We start from the raw sequence: 21,633 nt of genomic DNA, 5'->3' as shown, positions 1-21,633 counted from the left end.
ATATACCAAATAGCACATTGATGTATTGATAAGTCAGTGCTATCTTGGGATATAATGACAATATAACTACAATGTAATATATGTAATATTAAAAATGTTACATCTATGAGTGGGAAATTACAACTAACATATACGTTACATGTAACATGCTTGAGTATATAACATTTATATACTGTGTTTACTGAGATTACATAAAATCAGACCCAGCAAACACCGATATATAATTGTTACATTGTTATAATAAAACGGAATATAACAGGTAATATAACGTGTACGATACATGTAACATCCATGTTAGTTGTAATTTCTCACTCATAGATGTAACATTTTAATATAACATATATTACATTGTAGTTATATTGTAATTATATACCAAATAGCACATTGATGTATTGATAAGTCAGTGCTATCTTGGGATATAATGACAATATAACTACAATGTAATATATGTAATATTAAAAATGTTACATCTATGAGTGGGAAATTACAACTAACATATACGTTATATGTAACATGCTTGAGTATATAACATTTATATACTGTGTTTACTGGGATTACATAAAATCAGACCCAGCAAACACCGATATATAATTGTTACATTGCTGTAATAAAACGGAATATAACAGGTAATATAACGTGTACGTTACATGTAACATCCATGTTAGTTGTAATTTCTCACTCATGGATGTAACATTTTAATATAACATATATTACGTTGTAGTTATATTGTAATTATATACCAAATAGCATATTGATGTATTGATAAGTCAGTGCTATCTTGGGATATAATGACAATATAACTACAATGTAATATATGTAATATTAAAAATGTTACATCTATGAGTGGGAAATTACAACTAACATATACGTTACATGTAACATTTACATAAAATCAGATAAACTAATGATAAATATTTTCAACAGTGCCAGATTTAATAGCAGCTATTAAAAGGATCATCAATAACATTAAAAATGACATGTTAGATAAAGTTTTTACGAGTTTTCGTAAAAGGACAGAATTTTGAACCAATTCAAATGGTGCGCACTTCGAAAATATTTATCATAGTTTACATATGTGATTATTAGCACTTTTTTCATTACTTTTTTTCAAACAAATAAACTGATATACAAAGCAGACTTTCCTCTGTCCAACACAATTTTTGTTTTCTCAATAACTGCATGCATTAAAAAATGACAGCTGATTAGTTTCAGCAATTTCCTATAGGATACCCTATATGTTATAAAATAAGTGTTGTCAAACACTTTGACATCGACCTTATCTAGGTCTTACATCTAATCTCCGATTTATAAATCACGCATAATGCGACTTCTCAAACTCGCGAAGAAGGGATTATTGCTAATAATATCCAGTTCGCGCTAGTGCATGATGTTTTCATAAATCTGCATTCGTTGCGTCGAGAGCAGTTATGAAAAAAATAATCCTCGATCCTCTCTCTCTCTCTCTCTCTCTCTCTCCTCTTGGAGCGCTTATGGCCGCGTATATGCAGGGCTGCGTCCCGGGTGCAGCACTTCATTAAAACTTTTAAATTTTCCTTCGCTCTCCTCGCGTTCGCGCGAATGTACCGTAACTCGCAAAAAAAACCAGGGGGTGAAAACGAGAGAAAGAGACAGACAGAAAGAGTTTCGCGCCTCCGCGCATGAATTTGTTGCCCTTTGGTCCCTTGAACGTCGTTACGTCAGTCGCGAACGTGTTACACACCTTTCTCGTGTAAGTTTGAGAGAGAGAGAGAGGAGAAAAGTATTTTCTTTCACGTATAACATACGTAAACTGTGCAACTGTATACCTTGTTACAAACTACTGCACAACGAGCTGTGTACGATAATCTGCGTCGGGTGGATGCAAAAGTGTGAGAGCGGATTGGATTTTTCTGCCACATCTTATCGCTGATTCTGGGGAAACAAGACTTTATATTCTGTCTCGTCTTGTAGATTTATTTCTTTTACGCGTAAAAAGTTTTGGTTTTGCAATATTAATTAATTCTTCTTTTGCATTATATTATATACATATATGTTTATATAATATTATATTATATATTATATAATATTATATATTTTATATTATATAATATAATATATTATATATTATATAATATATTATATAATATATAATATAATATTATAATTATTATTTTCGATAATTTTAATTATTTTGATTCTCATTTTATTCTCATTATTTTCATTACCTTCAATTGATTTGATTGTTTCGATTATTATGATAATTTATATTATTTTGTCCATTTTTATCTTAATTTATTTTGATATTATTTTAATTGTTTTAACTATTTTCATCATTTTGATTGCATCAATCGTTTTCATCATTTGTTTACATTTTGATCAACAAATTAAAATTTATGCGATTTACAACATTCTTGTCGTTTTTTCGCTCTCTTTATATAAAAATTGAAAGACTTTATCAGAAAGAAAATGCGTTATTATTAATTACATTATACTTTATGCGAGATTCATGTCATTTCCGTGCGAAACAAAGATGCACGAGTATCTCTTTTCTCTTAAACAAAATATAATAATACAAAATAATAATATAAAAATATTAATAATAAAAATAAAAATAATATTAATATAAAAGATCTTATTAGAGAAAAAAAAACATTATTAATTACATTTAATTAATTATATAATACTTTATGCGAGTTTATTGTCATCTCGTGCGAAACAAAGTTGCACGAATATCTCTCTCCTCGAAAGATTAATCGCTCCTCTCATTGAGACTAACTGCGAGCGCGGGATCATGTCTTTACATGGCGACCGATCTGTATTTAGGGAGAAAGGGGTCAGTATTATTTCACTTATGTTAATCTCCCGGAGGATCCAAGAGCCGCCGATGTTATTAGGTTCCCGATGGGGTCGGACGTCTAATCGACCCAGGAATAATGTCGCGTTTGCCAGCAACTTTATCCCGACAGAGAGAGAGAGAGAGCCAGAGAGCGAAGGGTCGCTCCGAGGGATATTCTAATTCGCCCCTGGGAGAGAGAGCTCTCCGCTTTGCGGAATCCGGCTTGTGAGGCAGAGGAAGCGTACGTGTCTCCTCTCCTCTTCAGCCTCTCTGTGTTCGTCGCGAGGCTAAACGCGCGAGGATGAACGATAGATCGTCCAGGTGGCGCTGAGGGAGCAAAACGATAATTCGAGTCGCTCGGTGAGCGATTATATGGGGGAACGAGGCTGGATTCCACTTTCTTGATACCGAAATTTCGTCCTAATCTCGATTTACGGCACCCGGCCAAATCATACATCGCGCCCCCCAAAAGCCCCCCAGGCGTTTCTCTACGAACAGCCGACTGTAGTTCCGAATTATTACGATCGGAGGATGATTGCGCTCTCTTCTGTGTCATGAAAATTTTTTAACACCCTTTATAAAGATATACATCCTGACATTTATCGCGATATTCATATAAGCCAGAAAAATTTGTATAATGTAATGATAACATATCGACAAACGATAAGATTAGGTTTAAACGATAAGAATTTTGAGAAAAAATTGCAATTGCAGGGGGTTGGAGCCGCTATCGCCCGAGCAGCGGCGTTTCCGGTGTTTGCGCCAGAAATTGTTGAATTATAAAGTGATACTGATGGATATTCGACAAAGTGTTAATTGTAATTTTAGGTTCATCTTTTATTCCTTTTATTAAATTGAAAATTCTTTTCAGGGATTAAAATACTTACGTTAATAAAGGCATAGGTGATATCTTTGAAAAAAGAAGAAAAAATTAAGAAAGTTTTCCGACAAGCTGTCTGTTCATACAAATATTTATTTTACATTAAAATTATGTAGTTTGTAAGTACAAAATAAATCCAGGGAGGCTGAAAAAGCATGTAAAAGAATTACAGGAAACCTTTAAAATTGAGTTTAGAGGTTTGACCTTAAAAAAAAGTCTGATTTACACTACCGCTCAAAAGTATTTGCTCATCCTTTAAGAGAAAACTCGAAAACTAAATTGTGTCTATTATAGTCATTCATTCTCATTGTAGTTATTTATTTATAGTCATTAATAGTCGTTTATTTATAGTCATTAATTTATATTTATTTATAGTCATTTATTTATAGCCATTAAAACACAATTGTAGTCATTTATTTATACTCATTAATAGTCGTTAATTTATAGTCATTAATTTATATTTATAGTCATTTATTTATAGTCATAAAAACACAATTGTAGTCATTGTAGTCATTTATTTATAGTCATTAATAGTCGTTTATTTATAGTCATTAATTTATATTTATTTATAGTCATTTATTTATAGTCATTAAAACACAATTTATCTAGGTGGGCAGATACTTTTGCGCGGTAGTGTATGTAAAATATGTATGAAATATCGAAGTAATAAGCTGAAAAAAGAGTTCCTGGATATTGATCCAGAGAGACCAATATATTTTATAAATGCAATAAAAAATAAAATTACAAATTAATTCTGCCGGTAAAATAGTCATGTCCAGCATTCTCCGCGAACTTATCAATTTATCGTGTATTTCTTCGAAAGATTCTTCTCCCCGGCGAGGAGCTAGATTGCTTGGAATGTCGCCAGCGAGGTCGTCCAGTCGGAAAGAGAGACTCACCGAGATGCCCGGGAGCCTTTGTGAGAGAAAGTGGCGAAAAAGAATGCGCGGATAGTGGACTCGAAGGAGAAGGAATTGGACCCGAGAAGGGTGGACACAGGAAGGAAGGAAGGAAGGAAGGAAGGAAGGAAGGAAGGAAGGATGGAAAAAAGAGAGAAAGAAGAGGCGAGGACGAAGACCACGAAATATCTGTCAATCGCAAGAAGGCGAAGAGGACCAGCAGAGTCCCGGCAAAGTCGATTTAACGCCCGTTAAAGAAGCAATTCCTTTAAGAAAGACGAGCGCCAGCAGGGACAAGGTAACCTCCTTCCCCCGGAAGATCCTTGACCCTCTTCGAAGGACTTATGACCTTTCCGCGAAAGAATCGCTTCCGTTCGCCATTATCGACGAATAGAACATCAATAACCAATTCCGTAAGACTAATATCGCGAAAATTAGTTTTCCGAAAGTCCTTTTCCCCCATCTCGGCGCTCGTAGAAGCTTCGTTAAAGGATCGCAGGACCGCTTCATGGTTCTCTTAATGTCCATCTTTCAGAGGTGGAAGAGAAGGGAGGACGAGCGATCGTGAATCTTTTTTTATCGTTATGCGATAGCCATTATTTTTTTCGGCATTTTTAAAATTCCAATTATCGACAAGGTGCGATATTTCCATAAATTAAGGGGATCCTGTTTTATCGGCAAAATGTGAGGTTAGATTCAACTATAAATCTATTTATTGGCTATACGACTTGTTTTTTACCAGACTATACAGATTGATAAACCTTTCTCCTGTACAAATTAAAGTATTATTATTAACAAATGTGGAAGTGCTCTAATTTCAGGTAAAAAACAATCCGTATAACCATAATAAATAGATTTATAGTTGAATCTAACATCACAATTTGTCGATAAAACAGGACTGAAATTCAACTGCATTTAGGATCCCCTTAAGAATCACGATCACAATTGCACGATGCGATCACGTGATAGGGTGTTCAAAGGACTTGTTCCAGAACACGGGTCGTCACAAGGATGTAACCCTGTGCAATCGCGCGGGATGTAAATCTTTCGCGAGTCTTTCCAATGTGGCGTTGATGAATAAGGAATCGCTCGCTTTTGTACCCTGTAAACGAAATACAGAGAAAGAGAGATAGGAGTGATATAAAGACCTCGTCGGAAACTGATTGTGAGTTTCATCAAGCACTAGCCCTCCCTCCCTTCTTTCTCTCTCACTCTCGCAATCTCGGCTCCTTTATATATTCGCTCTTATCAGGAACGCTGTTGAAGAGGGATGGGGCCGACACGCCCGAAGGAGGCCCGAAACAGGATTTTGCCTACCAAAGTTGACGGAGTATTCGCCATACATTATTCCAGGTCCTTTGTGTGCGCGTCGTGCCGTATCTGTTACGTTGTTCTCGCGCCTTTTTCATCTTTTCTTTGTCACCCCGCACATACACATATACACTGCTTGGTAAAAAATCGACTATGAGCGCCCCCGTATTTTTAAGTTATCCAGCTATAACTTGGCAATATGTGTTGTGTTTATTTATTATAGAGTATGTAAATTGACTTTAAAAAAAAATGAAACTTGCGAAATAGTGTTATTTCAATTCACAAAAATAATAATATTGAAAAAATGCGCTAATTAAAAAGATTTAAAAAAATGTTAATTAAAAAATAATATTAGATTTAATTACAAATTAAGAGAAAAATAGAAATAATTAATACGAAAAATAAAAAAATATAAAAAGAATTGAAAAATTAAAAATTGTAAATTATAAAGAATTGTTTAGAATAATTCTATAGGATCATTATTTTAAATGATTGAAAGTTAAAATTTTTCATAATAATATTTACACAACTAAATAAATTTTTTTTGCAACATTTAATTATTTTAAGTAAAAACGTAAAGTACATGATTTACTTAATTAAATAATAGTATTTGTAATTCATTTTCCTTTTACACTTCTTTTACATGATATGTTTTTACGCACTTTTAATAATTAATCAAATGTCAAAGATTTGTTTTATGCACGTGTTTCACGTATATGGTGTGTCACGTTTCTTTATGATAAAACATTTTAATAAATGTATATACGTATTTGCAGCTTTATACGTAAAAGTGAACAATATAATATTGAAAACATTGGAATCAAAATTGAAATATGAAAGTGTTGTGAAAATAAAGACCAAATAAATTCAGACTGTTGAATTTGATCGAACGTGTTATCAAGCATATCATGTCAACACGGCGAAATCGTGAAGAAATAATAAAAAAAGCAAACATCGCAGACATTTCTGTTTCAAGGGGATTGAAAGCACTGGGCACTCGACGTGTTTCAGTCGAGATCCGAACATCGAGAGGTATAGTTCGATTATATTGCGTGCTGATAAGATTTCAATTTCACATAGTGTTTGCAAGACCAAATTGCGATTGTTAAGGATTAGTAATTACGTATCTGCATCTTATGTAATTGGAGCAAGACTGGAATTGTATATTAAAAAAGAAGGTAAAAATAATATAGTATATAATATAATATAAAAATATAGAATCAAAACTAATAAAATTTTTAGATTAGTTTATATATTATTTTGTATATTATTTATATATTATTTTAAAACTGTATTTTAAAATTTTAAAAATATAGGTAAAAATTGATATTTAGAACAGAATTTTGATTTTCGAAATGGAATTTTTTTAATAATAATTAAATTATCTTATAAAATATTGATATATTAAATGCAATGATTATAACGCAAATAAATATTTAAGTTCAGAAAATAATATTTAAAGTAAGAATAATTAGAAATTTTATGTATATTGTGCCTTTTTATATTGCTCAGTTGAAAACTGTTCATAGTTTTATTTTAATTAGTGACCTAATGCAATTATATATTTATTTGTTTTTTGTGATATTTCAATTTTCAAGACCATTTTCTAACGTTAATATTAGTCATTTATTGCACAAAATAAATATCAAGTAAATTTGTTGACTAAAAATTTCTCGAAAGTCCGATTTTATATGATCAGATATAAACGTAATAAAATATAAATGTCTACAAAAAGTAACGTGTTATATTATTATTAACAAATTTTCGTGTTTCTTCTTCGCAGATAATCTTCCCGATCTGATGCTATGGCAGAGCCATGAGAGGCTTTGAAAAATAATAATTGCTTCTAGTCCAAGGAGAAATTACGATTCTTAAAGCAAAGGCTACTTCTTTGGAGACAACTCAAGTATTTACTATGTATGTTTCACATTTGGATTCGAAACAGACAAAAATATCGAAGAAAGATCACAAAAGGTATATGTTTTTTGATTATAAATATATGAGACATACATAATATTGCCTATTCAAAAAATTAATATTTATATTAATAAGTTTTATTCGCTTTTTTATTATTTATATAAAATATTAAAAATTGTGAAAAATAACATTATATTATTGTTATTATTTTGAATTACTTAATACTATAATTTTTTATTAAAATATACAATAATCTAATTATTTGAAATAGAAACGCAAAATATGTCACTTATTTAATTAAAGAACAGTATTTATAATTATTGTTATAGTATCTACAATATAATTCAGAAATAAGTTAAACATACAATAAAATATTTGGATCTTTTTTTTATTTAATTTAAAGTATAAACGTATGTTAAACATGTTATATTAACAAATTTTTATATTTTTTTCGCAGACAACTTTCCAAGTCCGATATTATGACAGAATCGCCCACAATTTTTAAAATCAATGATTCCTCCAAATCCGATAAGAAACAGTCTTCTAACATATCCAGGCTCAAGAATGAATTAAATTTAATGCAAGAAAGTAATAATCTTCTGGAATTATATCTTCATATACAGAATGTACAAAGATGCATTTCCGAGTTAAATGTATCTGTAATTTTACAAAATTACAAAAGGTACATATGTATTTATATATATTCTAAGATTAAGAATTAGTTGAAATCAAGTCTCACAATACGCAAAATTTAAGATATTTATGAACAAAATTTTATTTAGATGTTTTTACATATTTTGATGATTTTAGTAAATTATTGAAAATTATAATTTGCACGAGTAAAACTATTTTCTCAATTAGTACAATAAATGTTTGAAGTTTAAAAGCATAAAACAATATTTATTTGCATAAAAGTAGTATTTATTATTTATTGTTAATATCTGCAAAATAATTTAGAAATATTTCAACATATTTTAAAATAACATGCTAAAATAATATATATATATTAATGACAGATCTCGCTGTTTTCTTCGCAAACAATCTTTCAAATCTGATATTATGGCAAAATTGCCTGAGCCTTTGGAGATCGATGATACTTTTAAGTCTGATGAGAAATCATTGCCTCGCCGAAAATGTCATGCTTTGACGCCAATAGAAACTTTTCTTCTCGGGTTTGGAATCTTCGCAACATTCTCGCTTATCGAATACTCATTGCATTTTTACAATCGTGCTGTTTTATTTTATAATCTCGTTTATATTTTTTCTATTTCCATTTTTCTATTTCCATTTTTTTTCGTAGCTATAAAATTATATAGCGTTATTTATAAAAGACATGTTTTGTTTTGTTCTACATGGATAAACAATTATTTTTGTAAGTGAATATGTTTGAGTAAATTAAAACAATATTTTTATTCTCTTTCTCCTGAATATATATGCTAAATTTTTTTGATACCACAAGAAATATCTATTTCTATTGTATTTTTATATGGAATTTTTCCATATATAATCTAGAAAATTGGTGATTTACCTTGTAAATAATAACGTAGATATTTGAGAATTGCCAGACAGAATTTAAAAAAAGGTAAGAATCTTCTCTCGACCGTACTGGCAAATATTATTTATTAAATCACAACGTTTCGACCCTTCTTTGAGTCCTTATCAAGTGATCTAAATATACATAGAGAAGAAATACAGTACAGAGATTAATATAATAAAAAAAAATTATTACTTCACTTAACAATATTACAAAATAATAAAAAGAAGCAAAACATACTTGTAAAAATAAAAATAAAATTATAACAGATAATAATCTTTAAGGTTCGCCAGTAATAATTAATAAAAATCTTTCCTCAATGGTAAAAGTCGACCAAACTGGCAATCATTTATTATAGATAATTAGTTAAAATACAACGTTTCGGCTGTCATTGCAGTCCTTTTCAAGTAAATCTATAAAAAGTTACATAAAAATAATTATAATTTTAATACATTTTATCGCAAGAAATAATTATCAATTCATATACAAAAATATGTTACATACCAAAAGTAAATGCAAAATAAATTAATACAGTAAATCAAATTCACTGCATACCTCAGACAACATTCACCATAATTTTAATGAACAATGTAAAATTGACAGAAGTAAGCAAGAAATAAATAGATGTTAACAGTTAGCAAGAATCTTAGTCACTACGTGTTAAAAAAAAAAAAAAATCGAGACGTCGTCGGTTTTTTTAATCATAATAGGCATATCCTCCATAAATATAATAAGAGTGAGAAGTTGCGTCTAAAAAACAAATTTGAATATATCAGTCGAAAGTATTATGGGATTCGGAATCTATTGAGAAAAATAGATTATAGTAAATGGATAGTGAATATTAGTAATTGTCACGTTCCTGACTCATTGATGAATTTTTTATAACATTGAAACTAAGTTGACTTAAACAATGTGTTTCGAGATCATCCATCACCATGTTTCGCTTCTTTTTATTATTTTGTAATATTGTTAAGTAAAGTAATAATTTTTTTTTTTTATTGTATTAATCTCTGTACTGTATTTCTTCTCTATGTATATCTAGATCACTTGATAAGGACTCAAAAAAGGGTCAAAACGTTGTGATTTAATAAATAATATTTGCCAGTACGGTCGAGAGAAGATTCTTACCTTTTCTTGTAAATAATCTTTTAATATTAAAATGTAGCATATAATCCAGAGAAAAAAGATATTTTTTTAAATTTACACTTCAACATTGTAATAATTTTATAGCCAAGCAAAGAAGAGAAAACAAAATTAAGCAATTCAAAATTGATTTTTGAATGAGAGATATTACTTTTTAAAGACATGTTTTTATTAATAAATAATTATTTTTCTATGTTAGAATATGTTTGAGTATAAATTCAACAAATATATCTTTCTGCTTTCTCTGCATATACAATATATGTTACATTTTGCTATAAGGTATTTACAAGGTAAATCTCTTAACTCTTCTAAATTATATTAGAATATATAGTTTTCTAAGAAATATCTACAAAACTCGAAATTTTATAAATTTTATAAATATTATAAAACCGCATAATTTTATATTTTATTATATAAAAGACGTGTTTCTATTATATTGATAAATAATTATTTTTGTATGTTAGAATATTTGAGTGTAAATTAAAAAAATATTAATTAATGAAAGGCTCGTATAAATTAACAAATTAAATAAATCAAATATAGTAGGCCAACTAAACGAGCAAATAAATAAGGTGTAAAAATTTTTTTATTATTAGTTAAATAATTAAATTAACATTCCGTTACAGAATCGATATAAATTGTAAACGTTTCGACTGCACTACAGTCTTTATCAATACGTAAAAGTTAAATATTAAAATACAAAGTTAAATGTTAAAAATACAAAAAGTTAGTTAAATATTAAAATATAAAATTAAAACGATTCTTCGCTGTTGACCAATAGATATGCAAGGCGATTGGTCTGAGATGCCAAGTTATGCGACATTTGAACATGCTGCGGATATAATACGCGAATTAAATCAATGTCAGAGAAAATTAAAAAATCTTTCAACTTACATTATCGTTTTAACAAGTCCTTTTTCCCGATATTTCAAGTGTGTGTTGCAAAGTCTGAATACCAAATGTCAAAATAGAGAGCGTGATGTATTTATTTATTACCAATGTTTTTTCTAAATTATGATTCAGCAAATTTTTTAAGTATGTCAAAATAACTAGTGTCTAACAATTCGGTGTCTTTATTTAAATTAATTCCATTTTTCTGTTCTTTAATGTGGATCATTTCAGATATTAGTCTTTTATGGTAATTCTTTTCATGATCCATAATTTTAATATTGTCCCAGTCAAATGTATGTTGTTCGTTTAGAATGTGTTCCGTGACAACCGAATGTCTAGCAGAGTCTAATTTAATATTATTTTTATGTTCTTTAAGTCTCGTTCCTAACTGTCTTTTTGTCTGTCCGACATATGTGGCGTCACAATCGTTGCAATTCAATTTATAAATAACGTTAGAATTCGTGGGGCAATTATTTTTGTCCTTTTGAACTTTTATGAAGTCATTCAATTTTTTAATGCAACGATATCCTACCACTACGTCAGGTCTTCTTATTGCTGAAGCAACTTTCTCAGATATTGATTCTATATATGGTATGACAAAATATTTAATATTAGTATTAGTATTATTAGTATCTGTTATATTGTTATTATTCGACTTCGCAACACACACTTGAAATATCGGGAAAAAGGACTTGTTAAAACGATAATGTAAGTTGAAAGATTTTTTAATTTTCTCTGACATTGATTTAATTCGCGTATTATATCCGCAGCATGTTCAAATGTCGCATAACTTGGCATCTCAGACCAATCGCCTTGCATATCTATTGGTCAACAGCGAAGAATCGTTTTAATTTTATATTTTAATATTTAACTAACTTTGTATTTTCAACATTTAACTTTGTATTTTAATATTTAACTTTTACGTATTGATAAAGACTGTAGTGCAGTCGAAACGTTTACAATTTATATCGATTCTGTAACGGAATGTTAATTTAATTATTTAACTAATAATAAAAAAATTTTTACACCTTATTTATTTGCTCGTTCAGTTGGCCTACTATATTTGATTTATTTAATTTAAAAAAATATTTTCTCTCTGAGTATTATGTTATATTTTGATACCACAAGAAATATACACATATCCGATAAATTTATTATAGTTTGTATAAATTGATTTTTGTTGAAATACTAATAGATGTACATTTGTTGTCAGGTATTAAATTTCTTAACAATCGCATTTATGACTTAGTTTTTAGGAATTACTTTGATTGTTTTATGTTTTAATTTATAACAATAATTAAATTATTATATAATGTGTGAAAAAGTTTAGATTACAAATAATTATATTATATTATGTACATATATATGTATTATTTTGTATTTTTAATATATTTAGGAATAAGTTGTTGAAACGAAATATTAATTGTGCAGTAAAGGTATAATGATATGTTTTTTTATTAAATAAAAGCTCTTGCGCCCAAAAATAATTGATTTAGCGTAAAAAGTTACACGAAAAAAATTATAAGATCTTAGATGTTAAATTACATGTACAATTAGTTATAATCAAATTTAGCTGTTGTTTGTACGTGATTTGGCGAGAGACACTATATCTCTTGATACATACAGAGTGTCAATATATTGAGCGAGTGGCATCACACAAACATACAAACAAAAGCTGATCGATCTCAATAAATGTCAGTCGTCCATATGTCATCGCGTTCAGATAAATTTGCAGTACATAATAGATAGACAGTTGTCAAACCTCTGTAAATACTTTTAGTAAAAAAAAAAAAAAAAAAAAAAAAAATAAAGCTAAAGAATTCTCATTGGAATCAAAATTTTATTGTAGCTTCTTGTGTAAATTTAATTTTTTCAAGACCCATCTAAAGTGTCTATTATATTCTTTTGAAAGAAATCGAGAGAAAGAAAAATAAATCTACATGGAAATAAATTTTCTAAAATCATCGAAAATTGAAACGAACATTGAAATAGTCGAGTTTGTTATTTCCAATATTTGATTACGATATATAATTTTTTTCCATTTTTAACTTGGTGTTACATAATTCTTCATTCGCAAAGGTGCGTTCGTCGAGGAAAGGGAGACGAAATTCGCTTTCTGCGTTATTCTCGTACGGTAACGAAAATGAAGAGAGGGACTAAGTGTATCGCGCAGACCATTAATCTGTCAAATCCGAAAACATGCGTGAGGCCGAAAGTTCAGAGGCTCGTCAACGCAGATCCACACTTCAATTCTGATCGCGTAACCGATTACTGGATCGCTAGACCGGTGGCTGTTAAAGTCTGCTCGCGGAAAGACATGCAACAAAAGTGCCCGCTAAAACTAAAGGTGTATGAAACAAATCATTTTATTCCGATTCGTTAAAAAGTTTTAATAAAAAATTGGATAGGGGTTGCTAGTTCCATCATTAATGCAGGAGAATTAAACACATATTATTAAGTATTATTAAGAACAGAAATATTAATATATAATAATATATAATAATTTATAACAATAATTTATAAAAATTAATAAGTTCTTTTTACTAATAGGAAATATCCACCAAACTTCATTTTTTTAAGAGAATGCTGACCATGACTGTTTTATCGACTTTGAGTTCAAGGGTTTTTCTTTTTATTGGCTGCACAAATTGAAAAATCGTTCTTCACAATTAAAGTACTGATAATAATAAACGGGGAGCGCTGTAATTTCGTATAAAAAAAACAATAAGAGTTAAAAAATTATAGTTTTTGTATCGGACTCTTAATTGCATCAGCTCATAACAATATTTATTTAATACAAAAGTTCTGCAGTTTATTTGTGCACAAAATATGGCGCTGTCAATAGAGATGACATGAAAGAATAATACAGAAGTAATATAAATGATATTAAAAGCCTGTATCAAAAGATTCGTACTTGAATTAATTATGTATGTATATTTGCGCGCGGAATGTCGAGGCATAAAACAGCAAAAAGTCGGATAGCGCTCCCCATTCATTATTATCAGTACTTTTATTGTAAAGAATTTTTCAATCTGTATATTCAATAAAAAGTGAACTTAACCAATTTTGAAATATAAAACAGAACTACGGCAGCATCCCTTTAAGATAGATTTAATTTTTCTTGAAATTAATTAGTTGTGCACAGAGCGTAAATTTGGTATAATACGAAATTAAATGTCAATTTGATTTTATTTCCTTAATAAACCCCTTTGTTCCTTTTAAGAAATATAGAGATGAGAAATAGGATAATTCTTTAAAAGACTTAATCAAACAAATCGAAGTTTCGTTCTTTTTAATATTTAAATCATACATTTATTTTAAAGGATTTTAATAGGATTTAATTTAAATACTTATACAAAAATTGAGTCCTATTTTGTACTTTAAATAAAAGAACAATTTTCTAGAATTAAAAAAAAAATGTTTTCAGCAAAACTAGATTAAATATAGGTTCAAAAGAAGATGATCTTCAAAATATCAAAGTAGGTGGAAATGTTAGAATGAAACCTAAGAGAGAAGAAACAAAATCGATTGGAGAAATAAAGAGATACCAGCATTCTGTCCCTTCTCTTTCTTTCTCTGTCGGTTTTAAAAGGTAAAAATATTCGAACATCAATACCCCTAATTTTTTTGACTTGTATCGGATACAGGGCATGTATATTCCGTGTGAATTGCATCCAATTTCGAGTTAAATCATGTGGCTTGTCGAGCCTCGCACGATATTGACACGCCGTGTAACGAGATGATGGTGTTCGAGCACCTGTACGGAATTGGTTAGTCGATACGTAGTTACGTTTACCTGGAATTAGCTCGACAGTCGGTGTACACTGCTACAGCGACTATCGATGGGTCTCTAATGGAGGAGGACGGTCGCCGAGCTCTCACCTAACTGTTCGGGACATCATCCAGGTTCTTGGAATGGGGAAAGGAAACGGAGAGAGGTCAAGCACAATGACGTGTAGCTAACGAAAAACTTGACGTATTTGTCTTCGTCATCGTTGATATTCGATCGTGATTCGATAAGTGTGCGATCGTATTAACCTCTCTATCGATATATGATTTTTCACCATTTCATCAATGTATGGGTACCAATTGTGTGTTTTCGACATATTGAATTGTGACGATTTATTTATAACAGCTGCTGGACATCGAACATTCGTTTATTTAATTATTTTAGGAAATTTCCAAATACAAGGACTCTATATTTCGTTTCGGGCGGAGAAGAAATCCAAGATATATTTTTGACATTTATAAAATTGCTTTGGGTACCCATTCATTGAAACAAAAGGATTATTATTTTTTATTTTGTTATTTCGTTCGAATTATTTCTGTTTGATCCTTGCGTGCTACTGTCAAATAAAACGAAGCAAGAATCGTATTTATTTAATCCTTTTATCAATATATATGTAACTCTTCACTTTTTCATTAATATATAGGTATTAACTGCGTGTTTTGAACACAATGGATTGTGATAATTTATTTACAGCAGCTGCTGGATACTTAACATTCTTTCCTTTAATTATATTTCAGGAGACTTTTTAATACAAAGACCTGTTTCAGGCAGAGGAAAGTTCTTTTTTATCATTTAAGAAGCCTTTAGGTACCTGTTCGTTGACTCGTTGAGAAGGGTTAAAGAGGAGTTGATGAACACTGGAACTAAGTCGAGTATTTACAAGATCCTTCGTGCTTTTTTCCTTAAAAATCTCAAATAAGATAATCTGGATGCAGATTCACGCAGCCTGTCCTGTTGAGACGCCTCTATCGAGTGGCCAACGACTTTGCGGGATCGCGATGTTCTTTCTGAAGGGTGCCATCGCCGCCAGTCTTGTTTATTGGACCTGCACGGAGGGTCTCTGGGGCGACAGTAGCGAAGCAGAGGATCTCTATTGCAGAATAATAAGCGCAGTTTTTTCCACTGCTCGACCGGTAAATATCAAATTTCTTTCTTTCTTTTTTGAATCTAAAATTCCCTCTTTCGAGAGAGAATCGTAACGCTTTTTATCCGCATCTCGGCAGCAGTGTTTGCTGTTATTTAAATAAATTATATAGATGATCATCTAGATGAAAATTTGACGTCATCTTATCTTTAGATAGATAATAAAAATATGGATCATCTATATTTGCCTCTCTCTCTCTTAGATGAAAAAAGTATTATCTTTATTAAATTATATAGAATAATTTTCCGCTAATTTTAGTTTAGAATCATAGCATATAAAAATATTTATATAGTAGATACTTAAGAAGATGCTATGTCTGTTTTACCGACTTTGAGTTCAAGGGTTTTTCTTTTTATTGGCTATATAGATTAAAAAATTCTTCTCCACAATTAAAGCACTGACAATAATAAACGGGGAGCGCTGTAATTTTGTATAAAAAACAATAAAAGTTAAAAAATTACAGTTTTTGTATCGGTCTCTAGCATCAGCTCATAACAATACTTATTTAATGCAAAAGTTCTGCAGTTTATTTGTGCACAAAATATGGCGCTCCCAATAGAGATGACATGAAAGAATAATACAGAACTAATAAAAATGAGATTAAAAGCCTGTATCAAAAGATTCTTCAATCTGCATATTCAATCAAAAGTGAACCTAACCTAACTTAAAGTCGGTAAAACAGAACTACGGCAGCATTCCCTTAAGCAGTAAGCGATAAAAATTTATAAATAAAAATATGAATAGTTATAAAAATTTTTTATAACTGCGTTTACATAAGCAGTTTTAAAATTATCTAGAAAATTTATTTAGCTAATTTTAAAATCATCTAAGCACAACACCGCTCTGCAGGTACAGCTGCCGCATCTGGAGGGAATAAGATACTCGATGTCAGAAGCGTACAATCGCGCTCTGGTGAGATGCATGGATATTATCGTCGGTGTACCGTTGGAGCTGCATCGGAAGCTGCGAGATCTCTTATTCCCGTGCGACGACGTAACCGGAGGAACGGAAGAGGCGGAAGAACGCGAGGCGCATCTCACCAGCTGACGAGAGAGAGAGAGAGAGAGAGAGAGAGAGAGAGAGAGAGAGAGAGAGAGAGAGAGAGAGAGAAAACTCGCAGCAGATATGATTCTTCAAATTGTGTCAATATTTAAGATATTACATCGCGCCGCGGGTCGCATTACGATATTTTTCCTTCTCCGGAGAACCTTTTCCGGTATAGTGTACAAAACTTTCGCGTAATCCTGGAGATTACGTAAAATTTTCAAGCAAATGTGAATTATTATTTTTATTGTGAGATAAAAAGACAAAGAGGAATTTCTTCAAAGCTCGCGTACTCGATTCGCGTCGCGCGGTTGCTATTAAAAATATTTTATATAAGGTTGCTTCTTTTTTCCCTCTCTTTGCTCTTCCACATGCACATATATGCACACATACACACATCGCGAATACGTTAAGGCAAGGATTAAAATTCCGCGTGGCATCTTTTCCATTTTTTCCCCCCGTTATGCGAAGAGCACACAAGGGAGCTCGCGGAGCGTGCATCTCAAGCGATTTTTATGGTCCGTCTGTCTATTGCCGTAAAACCTTGAATAAAATCGGAATAAAAACTACACCCGACGCTACGTTATACCTTCTTCTTCGCTGCAGTGCTTTTAATGCAAACGCGCAAATTTTCCCATATGCATTTTACACGTAGAGCGTAATGTATACTGTAATGATAAATGCGTTGAAAGAATCATTAAAAAAAAAAATATATATATATATATATATATATATATATATACGCATACATATTGTTCAATTGGATCGTTGAAATATAACTTGTGCAGAAAATGAAAGATGTTTAGTCTCTTATTAATTGAAAGTGCATTGTTATATAAAATAATTAATAAGAGCCTCACTATTATATAAAATAATTAATAAGAGAATTATTAATTAAATTTGTTATTAATTGAAAATGTCATTCATTGAAGCAGTGACACAAGATTCATCCAAAATGATTGAAATTTGCGGATTTTTAGTGGAAACACTCACAGTTTGCTCCTCCATTATTTTTCAATAAGATTTTACTGAAAAATCAACACTAATTGTATATATTTGTAAAATGTATTTTTTAAAGCTCTTTTTCTATATAGTTTTTTATTTTCTGGAAAAGATTCTATACATAAAAAAGTATCTGGAATAAAACGCATAACTAATTTAAAAATTCAGTTGTTTAATATTCTATCGTACTTTTTCTTAAGATATGATAAAGCTGCAAAAAAATAAACGAGTCTTTTGATCAAAAATTCTGTGAATATTTCAAGCAAGTTCAGTGAAACATTCACACTTTGTTCCTCTATTCCATTTCTCACTAAGAAAAATCAACAATAATATAGAAAATGAAAGATGTTTTTTCTCTTGTTAATTGAAAAATTATTATAATAAAATAATATATCAATAAGTGAATTATATATATATATATAATTTTTTTTATTAATTGAATACCATTCATTGAAACAGTAAAATATAAGGTTTTATTCAAAATTATTGAGTTTCGCGGATTTTCAGTGAAAACACTCACAGTTTGATCCTTCAGCTTACGTCCTAGTGAGATTTCACTGAAAAATTAGCAATAATATTTGCAAAATGTATTTTTTAAAGCTTTTCCTATTTTTTTATTCCATACACAATATATGTAGAATAAAACACATAACTAATATTTAAAAATTCAAATTTATAATATATCGTACTTTTTATTCTTAAGATGTGATAAATTTAAAAAATAATAAAGATTCTTTTGATCAAAAATTCGCATAATTTCTTGATCAAAAATTCAGTGAATATTTCAAATGTTTTCAGTGAAACACTCACACTTTGCTCCTCCATTTCATGTCCCACTAAGAAAAATTAGCAATAATATACAAAAAATTAAAGATATTTATTCTTTTATTAATAAGTAAATTATTAATTAAATTTTTTACTAATTGAAAATACCATTCATTAAAATAGTGAAACAAAATTTTATCCAAAATCATTAAGTTTCGCGGATTTTCAGTGAAATCACTCACAGTTTGCTCCTCCAGTTTATGTCCTAGTGAGATTTCATTGAAAAATCAGTAATTAATCGTGCATAGATTTGCAAAATATATTTATTATAACTTGTTTTATATATTTTTAGAAGATCTCACATATATTTGGTGTAAAAAAATATAACTAATATTCAAAAATTTAAATTTATATATCATGCTTTTTTATTCTTAAGACATGATAAATCCATACAAAATAAATAAGACACTTGAAATCAAAAACTGAGATATTTCTTTAAAAATATGTTATTTTGTTTCATATATACAATATATATAATATAATATTTTTATAAGCTTTTTTACTAATTTTTTATATATTATCTATATTTTCTATATAATATATAAAGATGATTTTTAAAAATACTAACTGATTTTTTTCACTAATACCAATTTGTTATATTTATATAAAATTATATAATATTGTTATATAAAAGAGGGAACATTTAGCGCGTTCTTAATACCTTAACCTTAAGACTTACGTGTAACCGTCTTCTCCTCTTCAGGGCGCCGCAGCAGGAATTTCTCAAAGCCGTCGCTCCGAGGGTTGACTCCTCACGTGCTGAGTATTCCTTTTTCGTCGAACCGGAAGGAAGTTTCGGCCCCCATTTTTCAGGCGCGTCTATCTTTTTGCGGCACGTGAGCGTCGTTTGTCAAGGCGCCTATTTTACTTTATAAGTGTGCTCTCCTCTTCTCTCTCTCTCTCTCTCTCTCTCTCTCCTGAGGATATCCCTATATAGGTGAAATGCACCCTGTATTTCTCGTCAAAAAATAAAAGCTTTTTCTTTTCTTTAGTGTTCTTTAACAAAGTTTCCGGAAGATCATGTATCTTTTTTCCGAGACGTCTCGTTGTTCAATGTTTTGCATCTGCTGTTTCTCTATTTTTCGCGCCAAAATTTCAATATTCTGTCATCATTAAATTCAGTGCTGTTAGCTAAATAAAATCCTATAGATAATCTTCTTTTCTAAATTATTTAGAATAATAGTTAGATAATTTTAAGATCATAGCATATAAAAATACTTAATCAGTAAACGATAAAAACGTATAAATAAAAATATTATCTAGATGAATCGTCATATAATTTTATTTTTATCTAGGTATATTTAAAACGAAATTATTTTCATCTTATTTAAGATAAATTTATATATTTTTATATCATCTTTTTCTAGCTAATTTTAAAATTATCTAAGCACTGATTAAATCTAATATTCGCATTTTTGTAATAGATCATTCGAGGAGAAATTTTGACATAAAAGAAATTTTTCTGGCAACGAAGCGTGTTCTTTTGAACGTAAACAAAGGGATTAATATTTACATGTGTAATATAAATATATCACAAAATTCATTAAAATATCACAAAATTACAGCGCAATTTCTACACGTAATTAAAATATCACAAAATTATTTTTACACAAAAGAATTAATAAACGGGGAACTCACATTAAAAAAACGAAACGTTTCCTTTTTTTAATGTGAGTTCCCCGTTTATTAATTCAACATTTTTCAATGTCGGCAAAGAAAAAAAGATGCTTATTCTTTAACAGGAAATACACTTTTTATAAATAAACACAAGAGATTCGGACAATTAAACAGTTTATTCAGATCAAAACATGGTGTTATGTATATACATACGACTTTAGTTAAACGATATGTGGGGGGAGGGGGGAGGGGAATGGGGGCCTGATATGAAATCACCTATACAGTGAACTTGAGGTTCGACGACGTCGAAATCGATTTACATGGACTCTGTGTCGCGTCGTTACGTACAACTGATTATGTACAATTGTTACTCGCTATTTATTATTTCCTTGTTCGCCCATTTTTTTTTTATATTTTTGCACTTGATTGCGTGGCCGGGTTACGTCGATCTGAGAGCCCTCTCTCGGGTCGATCCGAGAGCCCTCTCTCGGGTTAGATCTGCGATATCTACTTTTGGCGATCTTTCTTGCACACATACACACGTGTGTGTGTGTGTGTGGGTGGGTGTGTATTAAATATATATATATATATGTGTTAATATCCCCGACGTTCCCCGTTTTACAAAATGAATAGGCAGTAGAGTGCTTCGTCTTATTTCTAATTTCCTCGGTCCGCTTTAATATGTTTTACATCTCTCTCTTTCTCTCACTTCATTCATTCCGGAACAATTCATCGAACAGATTCTCTCTTACGGACGTAAAAGATATGTGTGCATCATCGTCGAAAAAAATAGGGGGGGCGAAAAGGGGGACGGAAATGAA

General features: G+C 30.2%; 1 protein-coding gene and 1 long non-coding RNA gene across 5 annotated transcripts; both read left to right on the top strand.

Moving 5' to 3' along the window:
• Positions 1–4,583: 4,583 nt before the first annotated feature.
• On the top strand, positions 4,584–9,759 carry LOC114945577 (uncharacterized). Of its 4 annotated transcripts, XR_003822431.2 has the most exons (6): positions 5,745–5,759; positions 5,847–5,947; positions 6,682–7,083; positions 7,689–7,879; positions 8,280–8,504; positions 8,839–9,759. It is a non-coding gene; the product is annotated as an uncharacterized LOC114945577 (long non-coding RNA). The 4 variants fall into 4 exon arrangements; XR_003822429.2 differs by lacking the exons at positions 5,745–5,759; positions 5,847–5,947 and adding an exon at positions 4,584–4,892; XR_003822430.2 differs by lacking the exons at positions 5,745–5,759; positions 5,847–5,947 and adding an exon at positions 5,974–6,044.
• Positions 9,760–13,533: 3,774 nt separating this feature from the next.
• On the top strand, positions 13,534–17,408 carry LOC114945575 (uncharacterized). Its single transcript, XM_029321830.2, has 3 exons — positions 13,534–13,737; positions 16,116–16,292; positions 17,156–17,408. Exons 1-3 carry the CDS (start codon positions 13,534–13,536, stop codon positions 17,369–17,371), a joined length of 597 nt encoding a protein of 198 aa, XP_029177663.1. The 3' UTR covers positions 17,372–17,408.
• Positions 17,409–21,633: the final 4,225 nt, after the last annotated feature.

Source organism: Nylanderia fulva, unplaced genomic scaffold (genome assembly GCF_048542155.1).
Source record: "Nylanderia fulva isolate GAGA-0341 unplaced genomic scaffold, ASM4854215v1 Scaffold32, whole genome shotgun sequence".
NCBI lineage: Eukaryota > Metazoa > Arthropoda > Insecta > Hymenoptera > Formicidae > Nylanderia > Nylanderia fulva.
The sequence above is the reverse complement of the archived record's forward strand: the minus strand, read 5'-3'. Positions and strand labels throughout refer to the sequence as shown.